Raw genomic sequence first — 21979 nt, forward strand, 5'->3', positions numbered from 1 at the left:
ATCTCTCATGCTGCCATAGCAACTAAAGAAGGTGGAGTGAACACTTGATATCACCCGTGGCAACGACCAATCAGAAGTTGGTGTCTGCCTGCACAAACCTTCTGAGGCTAATACGCTAATTGAACGGTCTTTAGATTTAAATGCTTTACACCGATTGGGTATACTATTTGTCAATCCATAAATAAAATATGCTGATTGGTGAAACTGGGCTTAATTTGCTATTGGCTATAGCCTAAACATTGTCTCTACAGGTCCACCTTGTGGGCAAGAGTAGGTAGGACAATATAGCCGTGTGGTTCAAAGGCGGAGAGTCCAGCATATTCACTTTCAGCTTTCCTTCAGTGCATAAGTGGGGTTTATAGCGAGCGCACCTGTTTTTTTAACGCAATTTCTTTAATGGATGGCCTTTTTTACTGGAGTGCAGTGTGATCACATTTCCTCTGTTCGCATGTGAAGCTAGTGGGATAGTGGGACGCGTGCTTTTATCGATTTGTAAACGAGTTGCTGCATACTTTTAAATTCATTAATGTCACCACTTGCTCTGGTATTTTGATTTCGGGAATTCTGCGAGAATGACACAGACACCACCTCTTGGGGGTGGAGCGGGAATCGTTATTATTTTGTATTGGTTTTCTATCCCTGCTACTGCTTTTGGCATATTAGCACTGAGCAAGTGTTATTGGCTCGTTGTCAGTCGCTGACTACCGCTGCTATCCGACGACAATATAAGCACGCAGTTAAAATATTTGGGCTCATAAATTTCAGCGTCGAGACACTTTGGCGTGTTGGTCTACAGACGGCAATTTATTTTTTGTTGTTGTTCCCAATTATTTTTATATTGTTAACGTCAACTTTAACATCACACGCATCATCCTAAGAATTAACCTATCATCGATTTGATTTTATGGCAATTTCCTTTAACTTTTTTAAATTATTAAAATGCTTGGGCGCCTGATTTTTATAACTATCCATATCATGTTGTGTGTGTTTTGATTGTGGTTATATTTCCTGTAGCCTATTATTAATTTCCATTATGTTTTTACTAGTTTTTTTGGGAGAATTTGTGTTCTGAAATGAATGAGGATTTTGGCAAGTTTGCAGGACGACTTTAACGAGGAGACGGAATTTCAAGAAGATTTCAAACGTATTCCAGAAATCCGCGAGGAGCTATCGCAGTCATTTCGAACACAGGAATCAAACAAAAAGACTAACTAACTGGAAGATTCCAATAGGATCAAAAGGACATACGCTGTCATCTTTCAATATTCAAAGGATTGTATTTACTATGCTCATACAACGAACATAAATATTGACCATACATTTAGGTGCCCTGCTTCGGATCGTGGAGAGAGTAGCCCAATAAATATATCGTTTTTATTTTTTATTTTCTTCTGATTTTGTTATTAACCGGATCTACCCTGGACGTGAACGCGCAAGAATTGAGTTTGTATGTGATTTCTTAAGAAATATCTTCTCGCCTGGGTCGTAAGAAGCGCATCGATTCTGTTGCGGCACACTATGGACGAGCAAGCCAGGATGATGCAGTCTCTCTCCGGCGTGAACCTGGCCGGCCTTTCGGCGCATGGAGGCTTGGTTATACCGCCTGCGCACATGCACGACGGGACTGACGCGGACGGGAGAAAACAAGATATTGGGGATATTCTACATCAGATAATGACTATTACAGACCAAAGTCTGGATGAGGCTCAAGCAAAGTTGGTTCTTTAAAATATATATATATATATTGTCCAGAGCGACGTACAACAAAGTATATATATATATATATATATATATATATATATATATATATATATATATATATACACAGTTCAATAAGCTGCATTTTTAGGATGTTTTCACAGGTGTAGCTATCACTACCCTGCAAAAATCATATTTTGATTTAAGACATTGCAAAACAAACAATTAGAGGCAACACAGTTTGGGGCAAAAGTGAATGTGTTTTTGTAATTCTTGTAGTAGCCTATTTAAGCTCCGTCATAGTATTTTATTGTAATGTAACGTACGATTAAAAGTTCTGGAAGCTGTTCATCCAACTATATTTGACTGTTTGAACTATAGCCTACCCTACCATGCATAACATTAACATTATGAGGAGAATGAGTTCTAATTTGTCTGTCTCTTCCTGTATGCTTTTTAAATGTGCATTTTTAACTAGCCCATCCGCTAAACTTTGAATAGTAGCTTGTTCCCAAATACATTTTCATAGCTATCTCATAGTAATCGAGTCTACTATAATGAATTGGAAAGTCAACAACTGTATCATTGTATCAACTGTATCATCATAATAGTTGCTGTATCACCAAAAAGTTACAAGCTACATAACAAGATCAAGTTGGTGTCTAACCAATATTACATTACAATCCTACGTAGCTTATTATTACTATTATTACTCTTATTATTATTATTATTATTATTATTAGTAGTAGTAGTAGTAGTAGTAGTAGTAGTAGTAGTAGTAGTAGTATAGATAGCAGCATAGATCAATGGTAAAACAAAACTTAAACAACACTTCGTTCGGAGTGCATTTCCGTTTCCCACGATTTTATAATAGCCACAAGTACGGTTACAAGTCGGCTATAGTAGTTCCTTTAATATATAAAAAGCTATAAACATAGTCTTTTAGCAAAAAAGGCTAATAATATTCATAAAATGCTATTCGGTTAACATTTTTCTCTTTTGCATTACACCCAAACAGGAAACATGGACTGAACTGCCATCGCATGAAACCGGCCCTTTTCAGTGTTCTCTGTGATATCAAGGAGAAAACAGGTAAGAACGTGATTATTACGTTGATATGGTGCTAAAACGCGCGAAGAAAAGAGGTGATGAGAGAGGTTAATAAGAAAAGGCATCTTTCTCTTGTCTCTGTGCCGCCATCTTTGGTCTTTATAGTCCCAGATCCTCAGTCTTATTAGAACGACACACTCTGTAGCTTGTTTCTCTTCTTCAAATAAATAGCTAACACATTTCAAGAAGGTTGCGGGTTGTTTAATCAAATGATACAAGGTCTGAGACCGTGTGTCTGTCTTGTTTGGAGGGGAGCATGTTGCCACGTCCCGTTTCTCTTATCAGCATGTCTCATGCCGACGACTTGAGAACGCACTGAGCCGCGAGCCAGTGAGTGCTCGTGAATGGTGGACCATTCTTAAATGGCCCTCATCTCAAAGAAAGCTCATACGCATTTTTTTCCCCACGTAAACAACCAACTAACCAATAGAACAAAGCACGTCTCAAAAGTTATTTCGTAAGAGTTATTTCGTCTCAAAAGAATGGCAAATCGCATATTGAACACACTGCCATTTAGTATCGGCAATAATAGCCTACTCCAATATGTAATATAACATCTCTGACTTTGGGGGAACATTTACTTGTTAAATGCCGTGATTGTTTGGCCTCTCTATTTTGATCTGTTTATTTGACAGGGACGGTGCACAGCCCACTTGCCTATTCCAGAATTAGCTATCATGTTCACTTTCATCGGCTGTCCCAAGGCAGATAACTGTCCCTTGAAATCCCCATCAAAGCTTTGGCTAATGTCAAAGGTGCTACTCGCATAAAACGGGATTGTCCATCATTTCCGCATTGACAAGCAAAAAAAACCCCAAAAAACACTCAATGGCATACACCTGTTTCCCCAGTCGATGGGGAGAAGAACAGGGAGAGAGGGTGAAAAGACTTGGCATATTGCCCTCGAGAGACCAAGACCGAAGACAAAGATAAAAAGTTGGCTTTTAGATAAGATGGGTGGACAACGTTATACAGTAACCTAGTGCTCCTATCGCTCATGTCACTTCTAATTGGAGGATGCTACTGGGAATCTCTCCTGTTAGGAGAGGTGTGGCCCTGAGGCGGTAAGAGCAGTCGTCTGGTAGTCGGAGCGTTGCCGGTTCGATCCCACTCTGGGTGTGTCGAAGTGTCCCTGAGCAAGACACCTAACCCCCAAATGCTTCTGACAAGCTGGTTGGTGTCTTGCATGGCAACCAATTTGTCGTTGGTGTGTGAGTGTGTTGCTGTGTGTATGAATGGGTGAATGAGAATCTTCTATTGTACGGCTCTTTGGATAACACTACTATATAAATGCCAACCATTTACTATTTAGTAGGACTGGAACAGTGGTATAGGATTTACAAGAAACTAAAATGAAAACTGGAAGGTACTGATGCCACAAATTTTAAATTTTAATGTGAATTATATCTGACTGAGATGTGTTTATACTGACCACGTTTTGGCTTCACTTTGCCAGAGTATTATTACAAAGTTATAACTTATAGAGGGGCGACATGGCTCAGGCAGTAAGAGCAGTCGTCTGGCAGTCGGAGGGTTGCCGGTTCGATCCCCCGCCCGGGCTGTGTCGAAGTGTCCCTGAGCAAGAGACCTAACCCCCCAAATGCTCCTGACGAGCTGGTCGGGGCCTTGCATGGCAGCCAATCGCCGTCGGTGTGTGAGCGTGTGTATGAATGGGTGAATGGAGAAGCATCAATTGTACAGCGCTTTGGATAAAGGCGCTATATAAATGCCTGCCATTTACCATTTATACTGGTGGGAATTGTGCCTAACAGACTGATATGGATAAAGGCGCTCGTGCAAGTTTCATTAAATAACCTTTAGTTATGTAATGAAAGAGACAGGAATTCAGCTCAACTTTCTTGAGAGTATTTAGCTGTTGAACAGGGACAATTGATTGTACAGCCGATTATGCTCAATTTAGAAAGCTGCCATGAATTAACGCTGCTCAGATGCTTATTAATGTTTCTAAGTATGTGTTTCTACAAAAAAGAAGGAAACATCTACCTCCAGCACTTTAATGTGCACAGACACATGCTTAGTATCACAGGAAGGCCTATATTCATGTACCCTCTATTATATTAAAGGTCTAATTACATACGCACCAATAGCAAGTATGGTAATTATTCAAATGAGCTTGTTTACGGTCTTGTTTAGGTGGATATAATATTGTGTAATGTGTCTAATTCTACCAAGCGAAGCAGTTTCACAACTGGGGAAAAATGTATTTTTGTTTGCAAAATGTGCTAATTTTGATAGCAGGATTTGTTTCCTGGCTCAAAATTAGGCAAATGTGTTATCGCAAGCTACAATTCCTAGGGTGAATTAATTGTCTGATTAATTTGGAGGACGTTCTGAGGAATACATTTCATACTAGTGTTACTCGGTTACAAGCCTTCACCTTCCCGGGTGAGCTAGATTTGTCATCCCCAATATGCAAAGGATGGTGGATGTGTATATAGTATTAATCCTCTCCTGAGACTTGCTCAACAAACTATTTTAAAAAAATAGTTTTTGGTTTATTTGGTTTGGTTTGTTTAACTTTATTTTAGTTTATAGTGGTTAGCTCTAGCTTTATTAGTAGAGGATACACATTCAGTACATTCAGACACTCAAGTCATAGCTGCTGTTTTCATTTTTAGGCATTTTCACTTAGAGGTATTTGTGGCACTTAATTTATGCCTAATTCATGAAAATGAACTAAACTTAGTGTTACGTGTTGTAAAGTGTTGTAAATTGTGTCTTGCTTCAAATAAGCTGTTTTCCAAGTCTCTGTGATACTCAAATCAAAAATTATAAAGCCATTGAACACCACAAAACATGTGTGGATTGACCAGATTTATCATCTGAGTGAAGTGGTTTATAGTGATGGAGGTCATCAGTGGGCAGTGAGCTTCTTCTTTCTTATGAAGGGTGCCAATAATTCTGGGGCCTGCTGTGTGTCATTAGAATGTTCTTAACTCAACATTCCAATGTCGGTGAAACAATATATATATATTTTTTTGTGGTGAGGATAATACATTAAATCCCGTTCCGGTTTCCAGTGCCCTGGCACTTCCGGAATGCAGTTCTGAGCCCAAAGCAGCGCTTCCCCGTTTATGCATAAGTTAATTTACTTTGATATGCTAATCAGAGGACATTATGCAAAGAATGAGATTAGGAAGCAGCATGAAGTCATTTGCTTGTCAGTAATAAAATTTAAAAAAAAAAGATGTTTGAAACCCTCTCCAATCCCACCCTCAGTACTTGCATTTTTTATTTGAGATATTCTTCTATTTTCACCTGCCTTCTCAGACACTGGAATCAAGCGTTGACTTACAATGACTTCTACATTGACGTGAGTTTGTCCCAGTGGTGACACAAAACATAATCTTGACTGAATTCATTTGACTCAGCTTCCATGCTCGTGCTCTGTGATTTGTGGCTTACTAAGGTTGTTGTAGGGCGGCACGGATGGTGCAGTGGGTAGCACTGCTGCCTCACAGCAAGGAGGTCCTGGGTTCGAATCCCCTCCCTGTGTGGAGTTAGCATGTTCTCCCCGTGTCGCGTGGGTTTCCTCCCACAGTCCAAAGACACGCAGGTTAGGCTGATTGGAGAGTCTAAATTGCCCGTGGGTATGAGTGTGTGAGTGAATGGTGTGTGTGCCCTGCGATGGACTGGCGACCTGTCCAGGGTGTATTCCTGCCTTTCGCCCAGTGTATGCTGGGATAGGCTCCAGCCCCCCTGCGACCCTGTTCAGGATAAGTGGGTTGAGATAATAGATGGATGGATAGGGTCGTTGTCCTTTCAGTTTACTTGCACACAAATCGATCAGAGGGTGTGGGGTGAAATCCATTTAACTCAGTCAATTCATGAATTGGAAACAATCTCATAAAGCACCGTGGCTTTGTTTTTTCAACTAGAGAAATTTCAGTTAATTTCACTAATTGACTGAACTGAAATAGAATTTTACCCGAAACGTTCAACAGAACCAAAAGCTCACCTCAGCAGTTCTGAAGTGGGAATGCGAGAATGCGAGACACTGCTCTTGTCATAAAGGAGGTTTTTTATAGGTGTTTCAGTTTGGGGTAGGGACCTGCTTTAAAGGTCGGGAAGGTGTGCGTTAGGGGTGGGTGAGGTAGGCACAGGGGCATCGCTGCCTTCACCATCACCTGACTTTAGTGCGCAGAAAATATTAACACATAAATACTGGTAGGAGAAAAGCCCATGGGAAAGCTGATGGAAAGGCCCAGAACTTTTCAACCTTTAGTGTTATGTTCTCTCCAGTGCCTTCCAAACCACACACCTTACTGCGCGTTACTGGCATTTATGTGCACGAGCACAAAACGCTACACTGCTGAAAATGTTGTGAAAATAAAGGTTGATCAATAATGTGCAATTTCCTAACTGCATATTTTCTGGATTTCTACAGGGTGGCTGTAAACACTTTGCCCAGCCTAACCACAATTCCCAGGTTAATGGAAAGTGAACTGTTTTTCAAAATGAACAATATCCACGTCTTTGTGAACCACACGCACCATAAGACACAGACCTCTAACAGTCCCTCAATACTGAGTTCTTAGCAGCACGGATTACAACAATATCTCAAATAAGATCCCTATTTGCAAAATAAGTAATACACTAATATACTAATAGCTAATGCACTAGCTGTGCTGTGGGGTACTCCCCACCCCCCCTTGAGAAATCATATCTGTCTGATGCTAAGATTATGGCTGATCTGAGACAATGTGCTGGAGCCATTTACAGTGATGCTGATGCTGTAAATCCAGTGAAAACGCTTCTCAGACAGTGGTCTGGTCATTATCTTCCAATGCTCTTATAATTGATCATTTCTATCAGTCAAACTCATAAGAGCTCAGTATACTGTGGCTCTTTAAACTCTCTGTTTAATAAAGTTAGCAAATTTGAACGTTTTCTTGCAAAATAAATTTCCGTCATAAGTTGACATCTGTGCCCATCTGCTCCCATGGATGTGAAAACGTGGGTGCAATTTACCTTTGTCTCATAATGAAAAACAGGTTTATTTCTGCCCCCAGACTTTCCGCAGTATGCTTCCCTACAATAAAGTTTGATTATAAAATTGAGTTGCCCTGTCATTGAAAGACTGCTGCTGAATTCCTCTGCTAATTGCTAAATGCGGCCTGTAGCGTAGTGGTTAAGGTACATGACTGGGACCCGCAAGATCCCCGGTGTTACCACAATAGGATCTGCACAGCCGTTGGGCCCTTGAGTAAGGCCCTTAACCCTGTGTTGCTCCTGCTTAGTCTAATCAACTGTAAGTCACTTTGGAGTGCTCCGCACGAGCACTCCCATATTTTTTTTTTATCAGATCTGGAAGCTGAGCAGAATTGTTTTATTTTCACTTCTACTCTTTTTTTTTTTATATACGCATTTTATACAAAGATTCATTTGCACCAACTGGCATAACAATTAGCTGACATCCTCCAACAGTATATTTACCTGCTTAATTGCCAGAAGGTTTTTTTAATGCGTCTTGAAACAGCCTCATGTTGATTTGCTAACGAGGTGTGACAGAGGTGGTAAAAAGTTTTGTTCAGGTGCCGACAGATGCTGAAGTTGAATAGATCACGGTCGACTGGTATCTGTAGGAACAGTCTTCTGTTTCTATGCAGTACTAGCAATGCTAATGCTACCTTTGCTTTGTTTTGTAATTGTAGAATCCTGGGCCTTTTGCCCAGTTTAGCAACTAGCAGCTGCTAACATGACTATGAGGTCCAGCGTATCAGTATTTTCTATGTCTGGTCCCCCCTCCCTAAATATATCTCTTATCCAATTAATTTGTTCATCTATAAATCAGTTTCTTAATTTGTAAATTGCACACGAGACACACGCACACACACACACATACATGCATGTCAGGATTTCGGAGAGTCAATTCAGCAAATTAATTGAAATTCAATTAATTGAAAAATGTCTGTCATGCTCCTGAGGATTAATTGCAATTCATTTTCCTTAACGGACTGTATTTAAACGAAATTAACCCCAACTGTGAGAAGTATACGCACACATTTTTAATGAACGCACGTCACCCAGGGAAAGTCCCATCAGTTGCCGGTCCGTGTGTGCTCACTTCCTGTGTGTGCACTCACTTCCTGTGTGTGCTCACTTCCTGCCTCTGGTGTCCCACCCAGAAACTGGGCTGGGTTCGATCACACGTTAACTCAGTCCCTTCCCTTGCACTCTTCCCTTGAGGGAGCTATTTTGTGAGGACATTTCTGGAGTGCGACAAGCACTCTGAACAGGTGCTCTGCAGGGGAGGATGGATAGATGATGACCAAACAAACATGGAAATGAATGGCCCTGAGGACCTATATAGAAAGTGCTGCCTCATAGGGAGGCCCATAGCATAGTGGTTAAGGTACATGACCGGGACCTGCAAGGTCAGTGGTTCAATCCCCGGTGTAGCCACAATACAAGCAAGGCCCTTAACCCTGCATTGCTCCAGGGGAGTATTGTCTCCTGCTTAGTCTAATCAACTGTGCTTCGTCTGCCAAAAGGGATTATTGTAATAGTAACCTCAGCTACATGCAAAGTTAATTTCTCAGTTCTTAATGCCCCCCCCCCCCCCATCCCTCAACACATGCTTATGAATTATTCACAAAACCTCAGAAAGATCCCCTCCTGTGTTTGACAGCGCACTGATTTGCTCTTCCCTTCTTCATTTGTGGAGCACTGCATTGTGGGATTTCCCTTCTTGCTGCATTTTATACCCTTGGTGGGAGGGAGGGGATCTCATCCACGCATTTTTGGGATTCCTCCCTTGAACCAAGGGAAGGGAACTTCAGGCAGAACACATTTGGATTCAAATCCATCCCTGGTTCTTCCCTTGCCACATGTCCTGCTCTGTATCTACAAGGCTTGGCCATTGCTGCATTAAGTACACTTTTCCATTTCCAGTGTGAGGAGTGACCTGGGTTCATTACCTGTGCTTATCAAACTTTAATAGCCCCCACCCCTCCATTTTATCTCATGTTCAAATCATCAGTCAAGATGTCAACTTTTAGAACTACAAAGTCTGAATTGCAATTGAGTTTGCTGAATACCAATAACTGATGCCAGCATTGATCTGATTTCTGTCGGCCCCCCTCTATGGATCAAAGGTCACTGAACGGAGTTACAGCCACAGAACTCCCTCCAGTTGTCTGCACATTTGCGGTCGTCTCCAGAGTTGCGTACTCTAGGCTTGACGGAGAGAGGGCGAGAGAGTCAGAAGGGGGGAGGGAGAGGGTGCGAGTGAGGGAGAGGAATGAATAGAGGGAGGGATTTGATGAATCTTCCTACCTTTGGCTTGTCAGCTATTCTTCCTAAAGATTAACCAAATTGTGCTTGGCGTTACATTATTAAATTTTCATTTAAAGAAAGAGTAAACGTCCCCATCTGCAGCCACCGTTTTAATATTTTCCCTTTTTATTTATTTATTTTCTAGACCCTCTGACACGTGAATACGGAACGGAACGCCTTTTGCTCTGCGTATTCATCAATTGTGTGGCTGGGGCGAAGCTTCTCGCCTCTCCACCCTCCGTGTTTACCATCGCTGCCGCATATTTTATGGAGTGAAAGGCTGCATTAGCGAGATGCAGCTGAGCCTCCCCCTCCTGTTAACACAGCCTGTTTCCTACCCGTCATGATGGATAATGGAATTACTTCAATGCTATTACATCTTACGCCGTCACGGCAAATGAATATGACCATTTTTTGGTCCGTTTCTTTCACGCTCTGCAAGCTGAACTGCCGTGAATGCTATTGCCGTATCTGCTGAATATTATTGTTATTATTTTTTAATGAAGCTTATGGTTTTTGAATGCTACATTTTTGTCACCTCATGACCTGTACTTGGTCACATGTTATTAACATGGTGCTCATAAAGGCCTGTAATGTTTGCCCATGTTGTGAAGTTGGAATGTTTTAAAATATTTTATTTCAGTATAATATAGTATAGTTTGTAAGAGTGCACAATGGAAGTTTAATGTTTGTTTATTATTATGATTTGTAATATTGAATTAATATGCAGAAAAAGAAAAACTCTGTACCTTTGTGTAGCTGGGGAACAGCTTTTGGCTTTTGAGCTTTTAGGAACTGTAATGAAGTTACCTGTTATAGGAACCCTTCATTTGAAGAAGCAGTAAAATAAAGAAGTAGCAAGCTGAAGTGGAATGCGGATTGAATACAGGCCAGAGGTTTGACTGTGAACCAGAGGTCAGAGGTCACTAGGAACATTCTAAATGATGTACCTTCCTTTCCTTCACCTCCATGGATCCCCCCTCCCATCAGCCCACCATCCCCTCCCTCCAACAGAGCTTCATTTTCATGGGTCGATGCCCAGAGCAGAGCTTCATTTTCATGGATTTGACGCGCAGAGCTTCATTTTCATGGGTTGATGCCCAGAGCAGAGCTTCATTTTCATGGATTTGACGCACAGAGCAGAGCTTCATTGTCATGGATTTGACGCACAGAGCAGAGCTTCATTTTCATGGGTTAACGCACAGAGCAGAGCTTCATTGTCATGGATTTGACGCACAGAGCAGAGCTTCATTTTCATGGGTTGACGCACAGAGCAGAGCTTCATTGTCATGGATTTGACGCACAGAGCAGAGCTTCATTGTCATGGATTTGACGCACAGAGCAGAGCTTCATTGTCATGGATTTGATGCACAGAGCAGAGCTTCATTGTCATGGATTTGACGCACAGAGCAGAGCTTCATTATCATGGGTTGACGCACAGAGCAGAGCTTCATTGTCATGGATTTGACGCACAGAGCAGAGCTTCATTTTCATGGGTTGACGCAAGGGAAAGATGGCGGGAGGCCAGGGCCGGGCTGCTGGCTCGCGATACCACACGGTGAAAACCACTGCCTGTGAGCTTTCTTTGGCATCTGTGAAACGGATGACGTGCAAGGCAGGGAGGGCGGGCGGTGTCGACATCAGTGTTTCATCAGTGCGGGTTAAACGTGAGCCATGCCCCAACAATAATCCCAGTACATTTGGGAATGAATACATTCTGTTTTGCGCTGGGGCGAGCGAGCTGGGGCTAATGACAGAGAGAGAGAGGAACTCTGCTGAACTTTTCCTTTGCTGTGATGGTGGGGAACTGAAATTAGCTCTGTTATTATTATTATTATTATTATTATTATTAATACGAATATTAAGTACAATCCACCTGTCCACCTGTCCAAGTACACTGCTGGATTTGTTTGCTTAGTGCTTTTTGATATCAAACACTTGAATGCTGATATTATGAAAACCTCTTTCCAATCTGTTGTGTCATTTACAGCATATTGGAAATCTTGTCAATTTAATTTTGAGATAAGATTGGCAAGTCCTATTAATGCATATTCGCTAGTCTTTAATTTTTCCATTTCTTAGATTTTTACAGTTTTTTTATTAGATTTTCCACGTCTATGGATTTTTTGTATCAGGCAATGTTTCTCGAGTGAAATCTCACACTCCAAGCCCTTGTGCTAAATTGAGAAAATGGATAACTAATTAAAAGTTGCTGCTGGATTGCTTTAAAATATCACTGGGGTGTCGTTGCCACCTAAGATGCAAGGTGCAAAACACATTTTCACCTTTTGCTCGCTCCCCCTCCTAAGAAAACAATCCCCCCTGCAAAGGGATTAATGGAGTTGCAGGTTGTATTTTGTGCTTAAGTAGTTTGTACTTTGTACAGCTTTTCTCTCCAATTTGGAATGCCCATTCATACTAAAAATTGACACTTATTGTATTATCTTATTGCAGGAATGTGATATCAGTTGAAGCAAACCAGGTTTATGAGCTCACACAAGAGTTTCTCCACTGCCTCCCATTTGGGATGGGAACCAGCAACCTTCTGGTTTCAAGTCAAGATCCCTCAGAAGTAATTAATACGGCAGAACCTGAATCATAATGCAAGTAATTTCACTTTTGAAAAAATGTATGTAAACTCTCAATCAGCAATCAAACTCTCTTATCTATGTTATGTAGTGTAGATCCCACTAGCTTCATGCGTTTTCTTAAATTGTTAGTAATATGCAGGAATTGTGCATATTCTGGCATCCAAAAGGTTAAAACTTTTCGGGCAGAAATATTCAAAGTATTTGGCCCAGGTCTGATGAACGACAGCATGGTGTTGGCAGTTGGTACCTGCAGTTGGGAGGCACTGCGTTGTGTTTGCTTTGGATTCAGTTCTGCTACACCACTCTGTAGCGCTGCCCCCCCACTGCTCCGCACACCCCCCCCCAGATCTGGACGTGAAGTGTAATACGACAGCCAATAGGAGTTTAACTGTTAATTAAGTTACTTCAAGAACATAAACTTACGTAACAGTGTTAAGTAGATGTTAAATTACTGTGTGATTACTGGGTACCGTCTTTGTAGCCGTAATTGCATTGTGTGGGTTGATTCATTAACACGGGGTAGACGTTTACTCAGGCTCTGGCTATTTGCATTACCTTTACCCTACTCCCTAATCCTGGCCGTAATGCCTTCCTCAACTCCTCAACTCGTAAGTCCTTTACTCCTCAGTCAAACCCCTTAATCTCATATCAACACCAAAGCTGACCTCAGATCAACTCTAAACCTCTGAGCACTGGAACTGCGGAGCACTGTGACACTGCTGACCAAGTTGGCTGTAGCGCAGTGTTTATAAAATTGAACTGCGATGGGTTTGTGTGATGTGTGAGGTGTGAGGAGCGATGGATGAGTGACACTTCCTGAAACTAAGAAATGGGTGGAGCCTACATGGATTTGTCAGACTCAAGACACCAAGGATTTGTTCAAGAGATATGGAGATGTGGAGAATTCTACAGGGTTAATGAGGACACTGGCTAGGATTTGTTGAATCAATTCTCCTGAACATTAACAAGCAATTCAAAAGCATTATTTTATTCTTCACAACAACAGTACAGGGAGTCCTGCAATCATTTGATTGACTGCAGGCCAGATTCCCATCACTGTATTACAGTGCAGTCGTAACTGTCAGTCTAATATATAGTGTGAGCTGAACTTGAATAATGGAATAATCCTTACAGACAGCAGAGTCAAGAAGAAAGGTGCATCTCTCCTCTGTCACTTCTGCGCAAAATATATGACTTATTTTGGTGTCCCTGTTGAGTGCTGCATAAATACATTTTTTAAAAACGCTTCCAGGTTTGATAACCTGCTGGCATTTTGAATGATGTAATTATAGGATGTACAGACTTTTCCCCTTCAGTCCACCAGTGAGGTTTGAAGAGGGGACTGCGGTACCGTGTGACTTGGCGGTAATGCGCTCCTCTTTAGCGGTGATTGATGGAGCGTTTGCATGCGGCGCGGTCCTGTTATAGGCACTCAGAGACGCACAGATAAAAGGAGATTGGGTGGTGTTTATTCCACCACCTTATCTCCCACTCCTTTCACCACCCCACCGCGATGGGCCGGATGAGCAGGGGGGAAACTCGCTGGACACTGCATCTCTCTCTCTCTTTCTCTCTCTCTTTCTCCCCCTCTCTATCTTTCCCCCTCTCTCTCCCCCTCTCTCCCCCTCTCTCTTTCTCCCTCTCTCTCTCCTTCTCTCTTTCTCTCTCTCTCCCTCTCCCTCTCTCTTTCTCCCTCTCTCCTCTCTCTCTCTCTGAGATGTTACTTTCAGTCCCCTTCTCTCTATCCCTGATTCCCTATTTCTATATCTCCCCGTCTCTCTGTGACTCTCTCACTCTCTCCCCTGCTCCCTTCTTCAGTCGTACTGTCTACTTCCTGTTTATCATCCTTTTTAACCGTCAGACTACGGCGTAAAGTTTTACTGCAGACCTTTTAAAAAAGCCTTCAATTAATTACGACTGCCAACAAAGGAGTCTCTCCCTTCATTCCACAAACTTTTATCCTGATCCTTATTTTACGGTTACCATCTGTATGCACTCAGGCTTTTTTCCAAAAAGTTTTATTATTCAACAGGGGTTAGATTTACATAAATCTTACGGGCGCTGGGTTTGTCTGCTGAAATCTTCAGCCCTGAGTGATTCCACCTTGTGAAAGTTTAAGTGCCTGTTACTCCTGAAGTGACGAGACGGCACGGGCATATTTAATGCTGCGGTTGCCGACAGTCTCCTTTCAAACAAACCCGGTCTTTGTTGTGTCAGGAGACGTGTGGTTCCTGTAGAGAGCTGGGAGGAGCGGTACCGTACTGGTAAATATTTGATGCAAGCTCCCCCGGGCCTGGTTCTGCTGCTGGGGGCGTTCGTGCCATTTGTCTTGGTGGGAGTGTCTGAGATACCGCAGAATGCCTGTCCTCATCTTCACCTCCCGGAGGTGTTGGGGTGGATCCCGCTTGTGTACATGGTCGTCATAATTTACCATACTGCTTAATCGTGTGTGTGTGTGTGTGTGTGTGTGTCTAAAGAATAACCTGTGGCCCAATCGCAGGATTCTCAGCAAATGACCTGACTCCAGAAACTGTTCAAATCTGGGATTACGACAATCTACTTTGCAGATAGCAGTCGCACAACTAATCGTTTGTTTGTGCTTTCACAAGAACCAATCATTCCTGCCTTCTCAATGTCCATACGTGCATTTGTGAGTGTCACTCATATTACCGCACATTAACGTGACATTAGAGGAGTGTAATCGGGTGTATCCTGTGCAGCTTGCGGGCTGGGGCGTGTAAAAGTCGGAGGGTCATTGAGGCCGGATCTCGGAGCTGTGGGGTCTGAGCCTTTAGCGCTGGCTCAGCTGGGCGTGCTAACGAGGGTGAGCCGTAGCGTGCGAACGTGTCCTCACCAAGGCACACTGTCAAGCACAGGAAATATTTATCTCCTGCTCTCAGACGGAGAGGAAATGGCATGCGCCTGTCCAGGCTGTAAATTTGATACACTGCGTAAACACTCACGCAGATACCTTTCTCAGTGCGTGTGCGAGCACTCTTTGAGTATGCGTGTGTGACAAATTTTCTGTTTTTGACCCTGTGCATGTACATTTTTAGGGTGTGTATGTGGACCTTTTCAGTGTGTGTGTGTGTTTGTGTGTGTGCTGGGGCATATTTCTTGTGTTTTTCAGTATACAAGCTGGTGTGTGTGTCCACTTGGCAAAATCAGATTCAAGTAAAAAGATTCTCCACTATCCCTCCCTTCATAAACTTCAGCGGCTGATTTAAGCTCTGCTGAAATGTGGGAGCCAGGCGGGAGACAAGGAGCCAGAAATGCCCAATCGTCTGATAGACAGGTCATAAATAGAGGGAGGTGGCTGGAAAGCAAGATTCACAAACCCCAATCACATGCAGCCACTGTGTGTTATCAGTGAACCGATATCAGCACACAACTGTTCAGTGTCATTAGTGTAGATACAGGGTAAAGATCATTCTCCTGGATCACAATGGTGCCTTTTCCCAGTTCCCCAGTAACGACCCCCTAAAGATGTTTGTAAAATCATGCAGGACAGGACTACGTGTTCGCATATGGGTCAGTGGGCTTCCAGGTTAGAAGAGATTACGGGTCAGTGTGTTAAAGTCTCTTACGCAAGACTTATGCTGAGAAGTCATCCGATCTGGAAAATGTCTGAAAAGGCTTCCTAGTTGTTGTTTTGTTCTTAAAGGTACAATAGGTCATTTCAGACTTCTAACGGTCAAGAGAGGAATTGCGGCAACAAAAACCCTTAAAACCACAACACTGTTCATCCCACCCCTTCTCTGTGAATGCGCTGATGTTGAAACGCCATTGGCTGTGGCAATTATAACCAAGCTTGATTGATTGTACAGCTATACGATGTTTTGGTACAGAGTGTTGGGCCGTCAACTGTATATTTTGAAACCCAAATTTAAGGACTATAAACAAAGGCAGAGGGAGATGGTCTTGTAACAATGTTTTAACACAAAAATCTTGCCTATTGTACCTTTAACTCAATTTAAATGGTGCATTTATATGTGCACATGTATTTGTTTGTTTGATATCATTGGACATCATAATAAACACATCACGTCATTGACCCGTATTCACATATTTGGAGACTTCTATAAGTCTCCTAATTTGTCTTCTGCTGTGTCCCATCTTTAGTGTTTCTCAGACATCATGTTCTGTTTGTAAAGTTTGGCCGGTTGCTTGATTGAGTTAACCAACGTATTCAGGATCGATAGAACAGAGGAATAGGCAGCTGAACAAAATAGGTTTCTGATGTACTCTGATTCCAAAATTAATAGTCTGTTTCAGACTAAATGTAGAATGATAGTGTACTATCATTCATGAATAAGGAAAGTGCCTTTGAAGTAATCTAAAAAGCTCCAGAATTGGCAGGCCACAACTTTAAAAAATGTACCATATTGGTGGCAGACATATTTGACAAAATCAGACCAAATACTTCAGTTCATTGGGTGGCCAGTGTTCATTTGATACAGCTTATGCTGAAGAACGAAATCGCACCCACTATCATGCACTGACTATCATCATCTGCCAACCATTGCTCTCATCTGAAACCATGTCCAGAGTTACATATGACTGACTGATGTCACAAAAGGGCGACATTGGCTCAGGCGGTAAGAGCAGTCGTCTGGCAGTGAGACGGTTGCCGGTTCCCGCCCTGGGTGTGTTGAAGTGTCCCTGAGCAAGACACATAACCCCCTAATGCTCCTGACGAGCTCACATGCCTTGCATGGCAGCCAATCGCCGTTGGTGTGTGAGTGTGAGTATAAATGGGTCAAAGAGAAGCATTAATTGTACAGCGCTTTGGATAAAGCTGCTATATAAATGCCAACCATTTACCAACTATTCACAAAGCCTATGTGGACAGCTCCTTAGAAACTTTACAAAAGGAGATGTCTCTGGATTTCCATTGAGTGATAAACCAAATGGAATAGCGTCAGTCAGTTTGGTCCTAATTTGTAAAACAAAACAACTCCACTCCTGCTGGGCGCATGCTTTCTGTACTTTGAAAGTAATTAAGGAACACAGAAACACCTGAGTTGCTAATCGCAAGGCAGTGTGGAGGCGGCAGGCTCCCGTTTCCCCCCGCTGGCATTTGGAGAAAGCCGCGATCAATGACACAACTTCTTGCAGCGAGCTTGGAGAAGGCACGGTGGCGAAGAGGGTGTGTTCTCGGTGTGTGTGTGTGCACGGATGTGCAGTATTGACCGAAAAGGGCCGGGGTATGTGACGGTTTTTGTTTTAGCCCAACACGACACTACTACTTATCAAGGTCTTGATTGAAGACCATGATCAGTTAATTAGTTGACATTTCAGGTAATCATGGCAATGATCAGCCTCGAAACAATGTAGCAAATGGTTCCTTTAAACAGAAACGGTGGCAACATCCTGCTGAAAACCGTGGGCGGACTGACTGATGAAGTACGGTTTGATCCAATGGTTTTTTTTTTCTAAAATGTATTTAAATTTACAAAATGATGTAAACACAAACAGTATCAGTCATGTAGAAATCACATATGGGGCTTTAAAGCATAGGCCTACACTGTAGGTCATTATTAAGTCGGGCTGTACCCTCAGCACATCCACCAAATGGGAGGTCTTGATTGAAGACCGCAATTTGTTAATTGGTCAGGTGTCTTAGAGTTGCAACCACATCAGCCCTTTTCAGATAAAATGGTAAATGGTTGGCATTTATAGCACTTTTATCCAAAGTGCTTCTCATTCACCCATTCATACACACACACACACACCAACGGCGATTGGCTGCCAGGCAAGGCACCAACCAGCTCATCAGGAGCATTTAGGGGTTAGGTGTCCTGTCTCAGGGACACTTTGATCCACCCAGGGTGAGATCGAATCGGCAACCCTCTGACTGCCAGACACGACTGCTCTTACCTCCTGGGCCAATACGCGACTGCCCTTACCGCCTGAGCAAATGTCGCCCACATTAGATAAGACTGGCCACCCCTGATTTACTGTCACTATGGCAGCCTGGAAATCCCTCTGGATCAGCTCAAGCTTCATAACTGAAACGCAGAAGAAAGAAATCAATACAACCTGATTTAAATGGACGACACATTCCTAAAATAGGAGCGGGGACAAGGCCGCTATATGGCTCAATTTGTGTGGTCTGGGATAGCGTGTCCGTAGGTGGTTTCTTTTCAACTAAGTAACCCTTTATTTATTTTCTTCCTCACCGTGCGTTCGTGTCCTCCTGTATGTCGTGGAAGACAGTCGGGATGGTGGAGTTGTTCTTCTGACAGAAAGCAAACGTCACTGAGCAGACCGAGAAGTGACAGATTACATTTCGCATACTGCTGAGAGGAAAGGTCCATTTGTATGGAAGAATATTCATAATGTGCACAGTAAAATAAACAGCTTGTTCTTTCACCGCAGTTTATCTCTCATGTGTGCAGTTATGCTTGCAGCCTCTTTGGATCTTCATCAGGCAATCTTGAACAAGTCCTGCAGGGCTGCAGTGCCTGTGGATTTTTGTGTTTTTTGCATTGGGATTTGCATTTGCATTTCATTGGGAAGTTTAGGGCTTTGAAACAAGGTCTTAAGAATCTTTAGCCAATCGATGACTTAAGTGTTGGGCCGTGCAGCTCCTGGTATATGTCAAACTGCAGCCCTCCAGTGTGGGAATTTGATGCCCCAGGTATGATTTTGAAGAAATCCTGGAAGGATACAGGATTTAGAGTAACAAGGGGTGGCAGGTTTCAATGTTTATCTCTGCCATCAACCCTTGCCTAATAAGACGTGGCTGCTTTCTGGTAACAATGTTCATTTCTCACAATTTTCATTTCTCTGTACAGCAGACACACCTGTGACACTGCAGCCATTTTGAAAGCGTTCTAAATTCTAGCTGCTTAATAGGTTGCATAATAATTTAAAATTGGGAAATTATTCAACTTGACTTATGCTCTGGGGAACATTCCTTTTCATTGTCGTGATTGTTTGGCTCTGCATATAATATGTACCTACACTAGTTTGTTTCTTCATCCTGCACTTGTTTTAAAGCAAATGTGCCAAGGCAAGTCCTGTCAATAGTTTCGAATGTAGAAATATTATCCACTAATAATGATAGAATAAATTGGATCGTTTTCCAAAATGTTTATTGATGGAAATGAACAGTTGGAACAAAGGCTTTCTGGTTTTTCAGATTTCATTATCCATTATTTGTAAAATTGTCTTTTCAGTGACAAGTTTTGGATTAAATATGAGTTCTCATTACTGACTGTTAATGCTGTATTCTAGCAGTTATTCCATCTCTCCCTCTCGCTATAGATTCAATCTCTCTGTAGTATACAGAGAGAGAGAGAGAGAGAGAGAGAGAGTGAGAGAGAGAGAAGGAGAAGGTGGAGAGAGAGAAGGAGAAGGAAAGAGAGGGAAAAGGAGAAGGAAATAGAGGGAGAAGGAGAGGGAACCTTTTTTTAAAATGTAGGATGAATTACCTGTGAAGACAATTTTACGAGGGCCCAGGCAGGGGGTGTTAGCTGCCTAGAATACCTTTCAGATTAGTCTCACCTCATTTGCAGAAGTTATTTCTGAGTAGGCAGATGGGGTTTCTGAATAACAAGATTGTCTAACTTGGTGTGGCAAGGATAGGTCTTGAACCCAGTGTGGGGGATTCAGGTGACCCTTGGCCTACACTCAGACCAGAGTGCCTCCCTTCCTCTCCAGTCTCAACCTCTCCATTGGTGCCTATTTTAACACTGGATATGTTGACATGGTGGCTCACCGTGATTTGCAATCAATTGAATGATGCCAACAGTATACTGTTGTTGCTTTCCCCTAAAATTTGCAGAAAGGTCTCATGTTTAACTCTGTACCATTTAAACTTCACATACAGAGTCATTGTAACAGACATTTAAACCAGGGTTGGCCTAACCGTTGCAGCCCACTGTACTCTGCTTTGTAAGGAGCTTGGGATAAGAGTGGCTGGTAAATTAATGAAGCATAATATGCCTCTGGAAATGCAGTGACCAATACTTTTGTTTCCATTAGTTTACCATGTTATACAGTCATTTTACATGTGTTGCAATATTATTTATTCTGTCCTTTAAGCTGAATGGCCTAAAATGCAATATGTAATCAGACATGAATTAGTATGGTCTTAAATTTATGTTTTTTTCTATTCCCCGGCCCTGTTACTGACTCCTTAGCATCTATTCTTAACATCTGTTGGGATCTTGCTCAAAAGTTTGATCAAAATTGTCAAATTATTTGGGGAAGATTTCAGACACATACAGCGAATGCGAATGTCCGGTGAGCTGAATGGGAGCTGCTAACTGCACATAGTTACCGTAACAGGACTGGTTCCAATGTATCTGTCAAACAGGGAAGATGGATAATTTGAGTCTCTGAACAGTGGAAAGTGAAAAGGCTGCCGGAGTCGGTTCACCCGCGGTGTTTCATGTGTTTCCAGCCCGGGGCCCCAATCTGACAGCACTGGGCATCAGAGGTCAGGGTCTGAGCTTGTTGAGGGGAACCAGACCACAGATTGATACCAGGGAAATGTCTGATGGGAGCTGAGAGAGGCACAGAAGTACAAGAGGGAGCAAGTCTGCCAAGGCAATTACAGCATAATGGGGTCATTTGGAAGGCAATTGGCAGGGGTTAATGGAGTATGGAGAGATGAGGTGAGAAGTGAAATTTGGGGCTGGAAAATGTGCTGAAATGAAAAGGCTGTGAAAAGCCATGTCTTGTCGTCGGGGGTTCGGCTGGTAGCACAGAGGTACGCACAGACACAGTAAACCAACGCGTGTGCGCACACACACACACACACACACACATACCGCTGTTTCCCACACAAAACGGTTTCATTTTAAATTCGTTTTATTTTCACAAATGAATTCCTGAATTCACCTTTAGCTTAAGCAAGTTCCTCATGCCAGTGAAGCACTGAGACAATGGGTGTTTGAAGGCAAGAGACGTCCACAAATGCACACATGGAAGTACACACAAATAAACATCTTCAGTTTCCAGTATAATTAAATATCAGCTATTCAAGCCACATTATTGCCACTCATTTATTCAGTGAGAAAACGCATTATATTTCTGTCGAGATATAATTCCACTGGAAGAAAGAGAAGCTCCCCGATAAGGAAGGACAGAAGGCGTCTCCTCTGGTGTCACCATTAGTCGGTTCATTAGCTTAATTGCTGGGCAAAGCCTTGCCTAGCGAGGGCACTCTGGGGCCCCTAAGAGCTTATTCCGAGGGCCCGGGCATGGGGCCCTCGATCCCCCCATCATCAGCAGTAGGAAAGGTCCAAGACAAGGGGAACCATCTCCTG

At 42.6% G+C, this 21979-nt stretch overlaps 1 protein-coding gene across 3 annotated transcripts in view; it reads left to right on the forward strand.

Moving 5' to 3' along the window:
• Nucleotides 1–626: 626 nt before the first annotated feature.
• The window catches only part of LOC133141925 (pre-B-cell leukemia transcription factor 3-like), a 62500-nt gene continuing 41147 nt past the window's right edge, over nucleotides 627–21979 (forward strand). For all 3 annotated transcript variants that reach the window (XR_009710141.1, XM_061262752.1, XM_061262753.1), the window contains exons 1-2: nucleotides 627–1715; nucleotides 2717–2790. Coding sequence is in view for 2 of the 3 variants with exons in the window: in XM_061262752.1 (XP_061118736.1) it covers nucleotides 1519–1715; nucleotides 2717–2790 (271 nt within the window). In the remaining variant the exon portion in view is untranslated. The remainder of the gene's footprint in view (nucleotides 1716–2716; nucleotides 2791–21979) is intronic.

The sequence above is a fragment of the Conger conger genome, chromosome 12, assembly GCF_963514075.1.
Source record: "Conger conger chromosome 12, fConCon1.1, whole genome shotgun sequence".
NCBI classification, from domain to species: domain Eukaryota; kingdom Metazoa; phylum Chordata; class Actinopteri; order Anguilliformes; family Congridae; genus Conger; species Conger conger.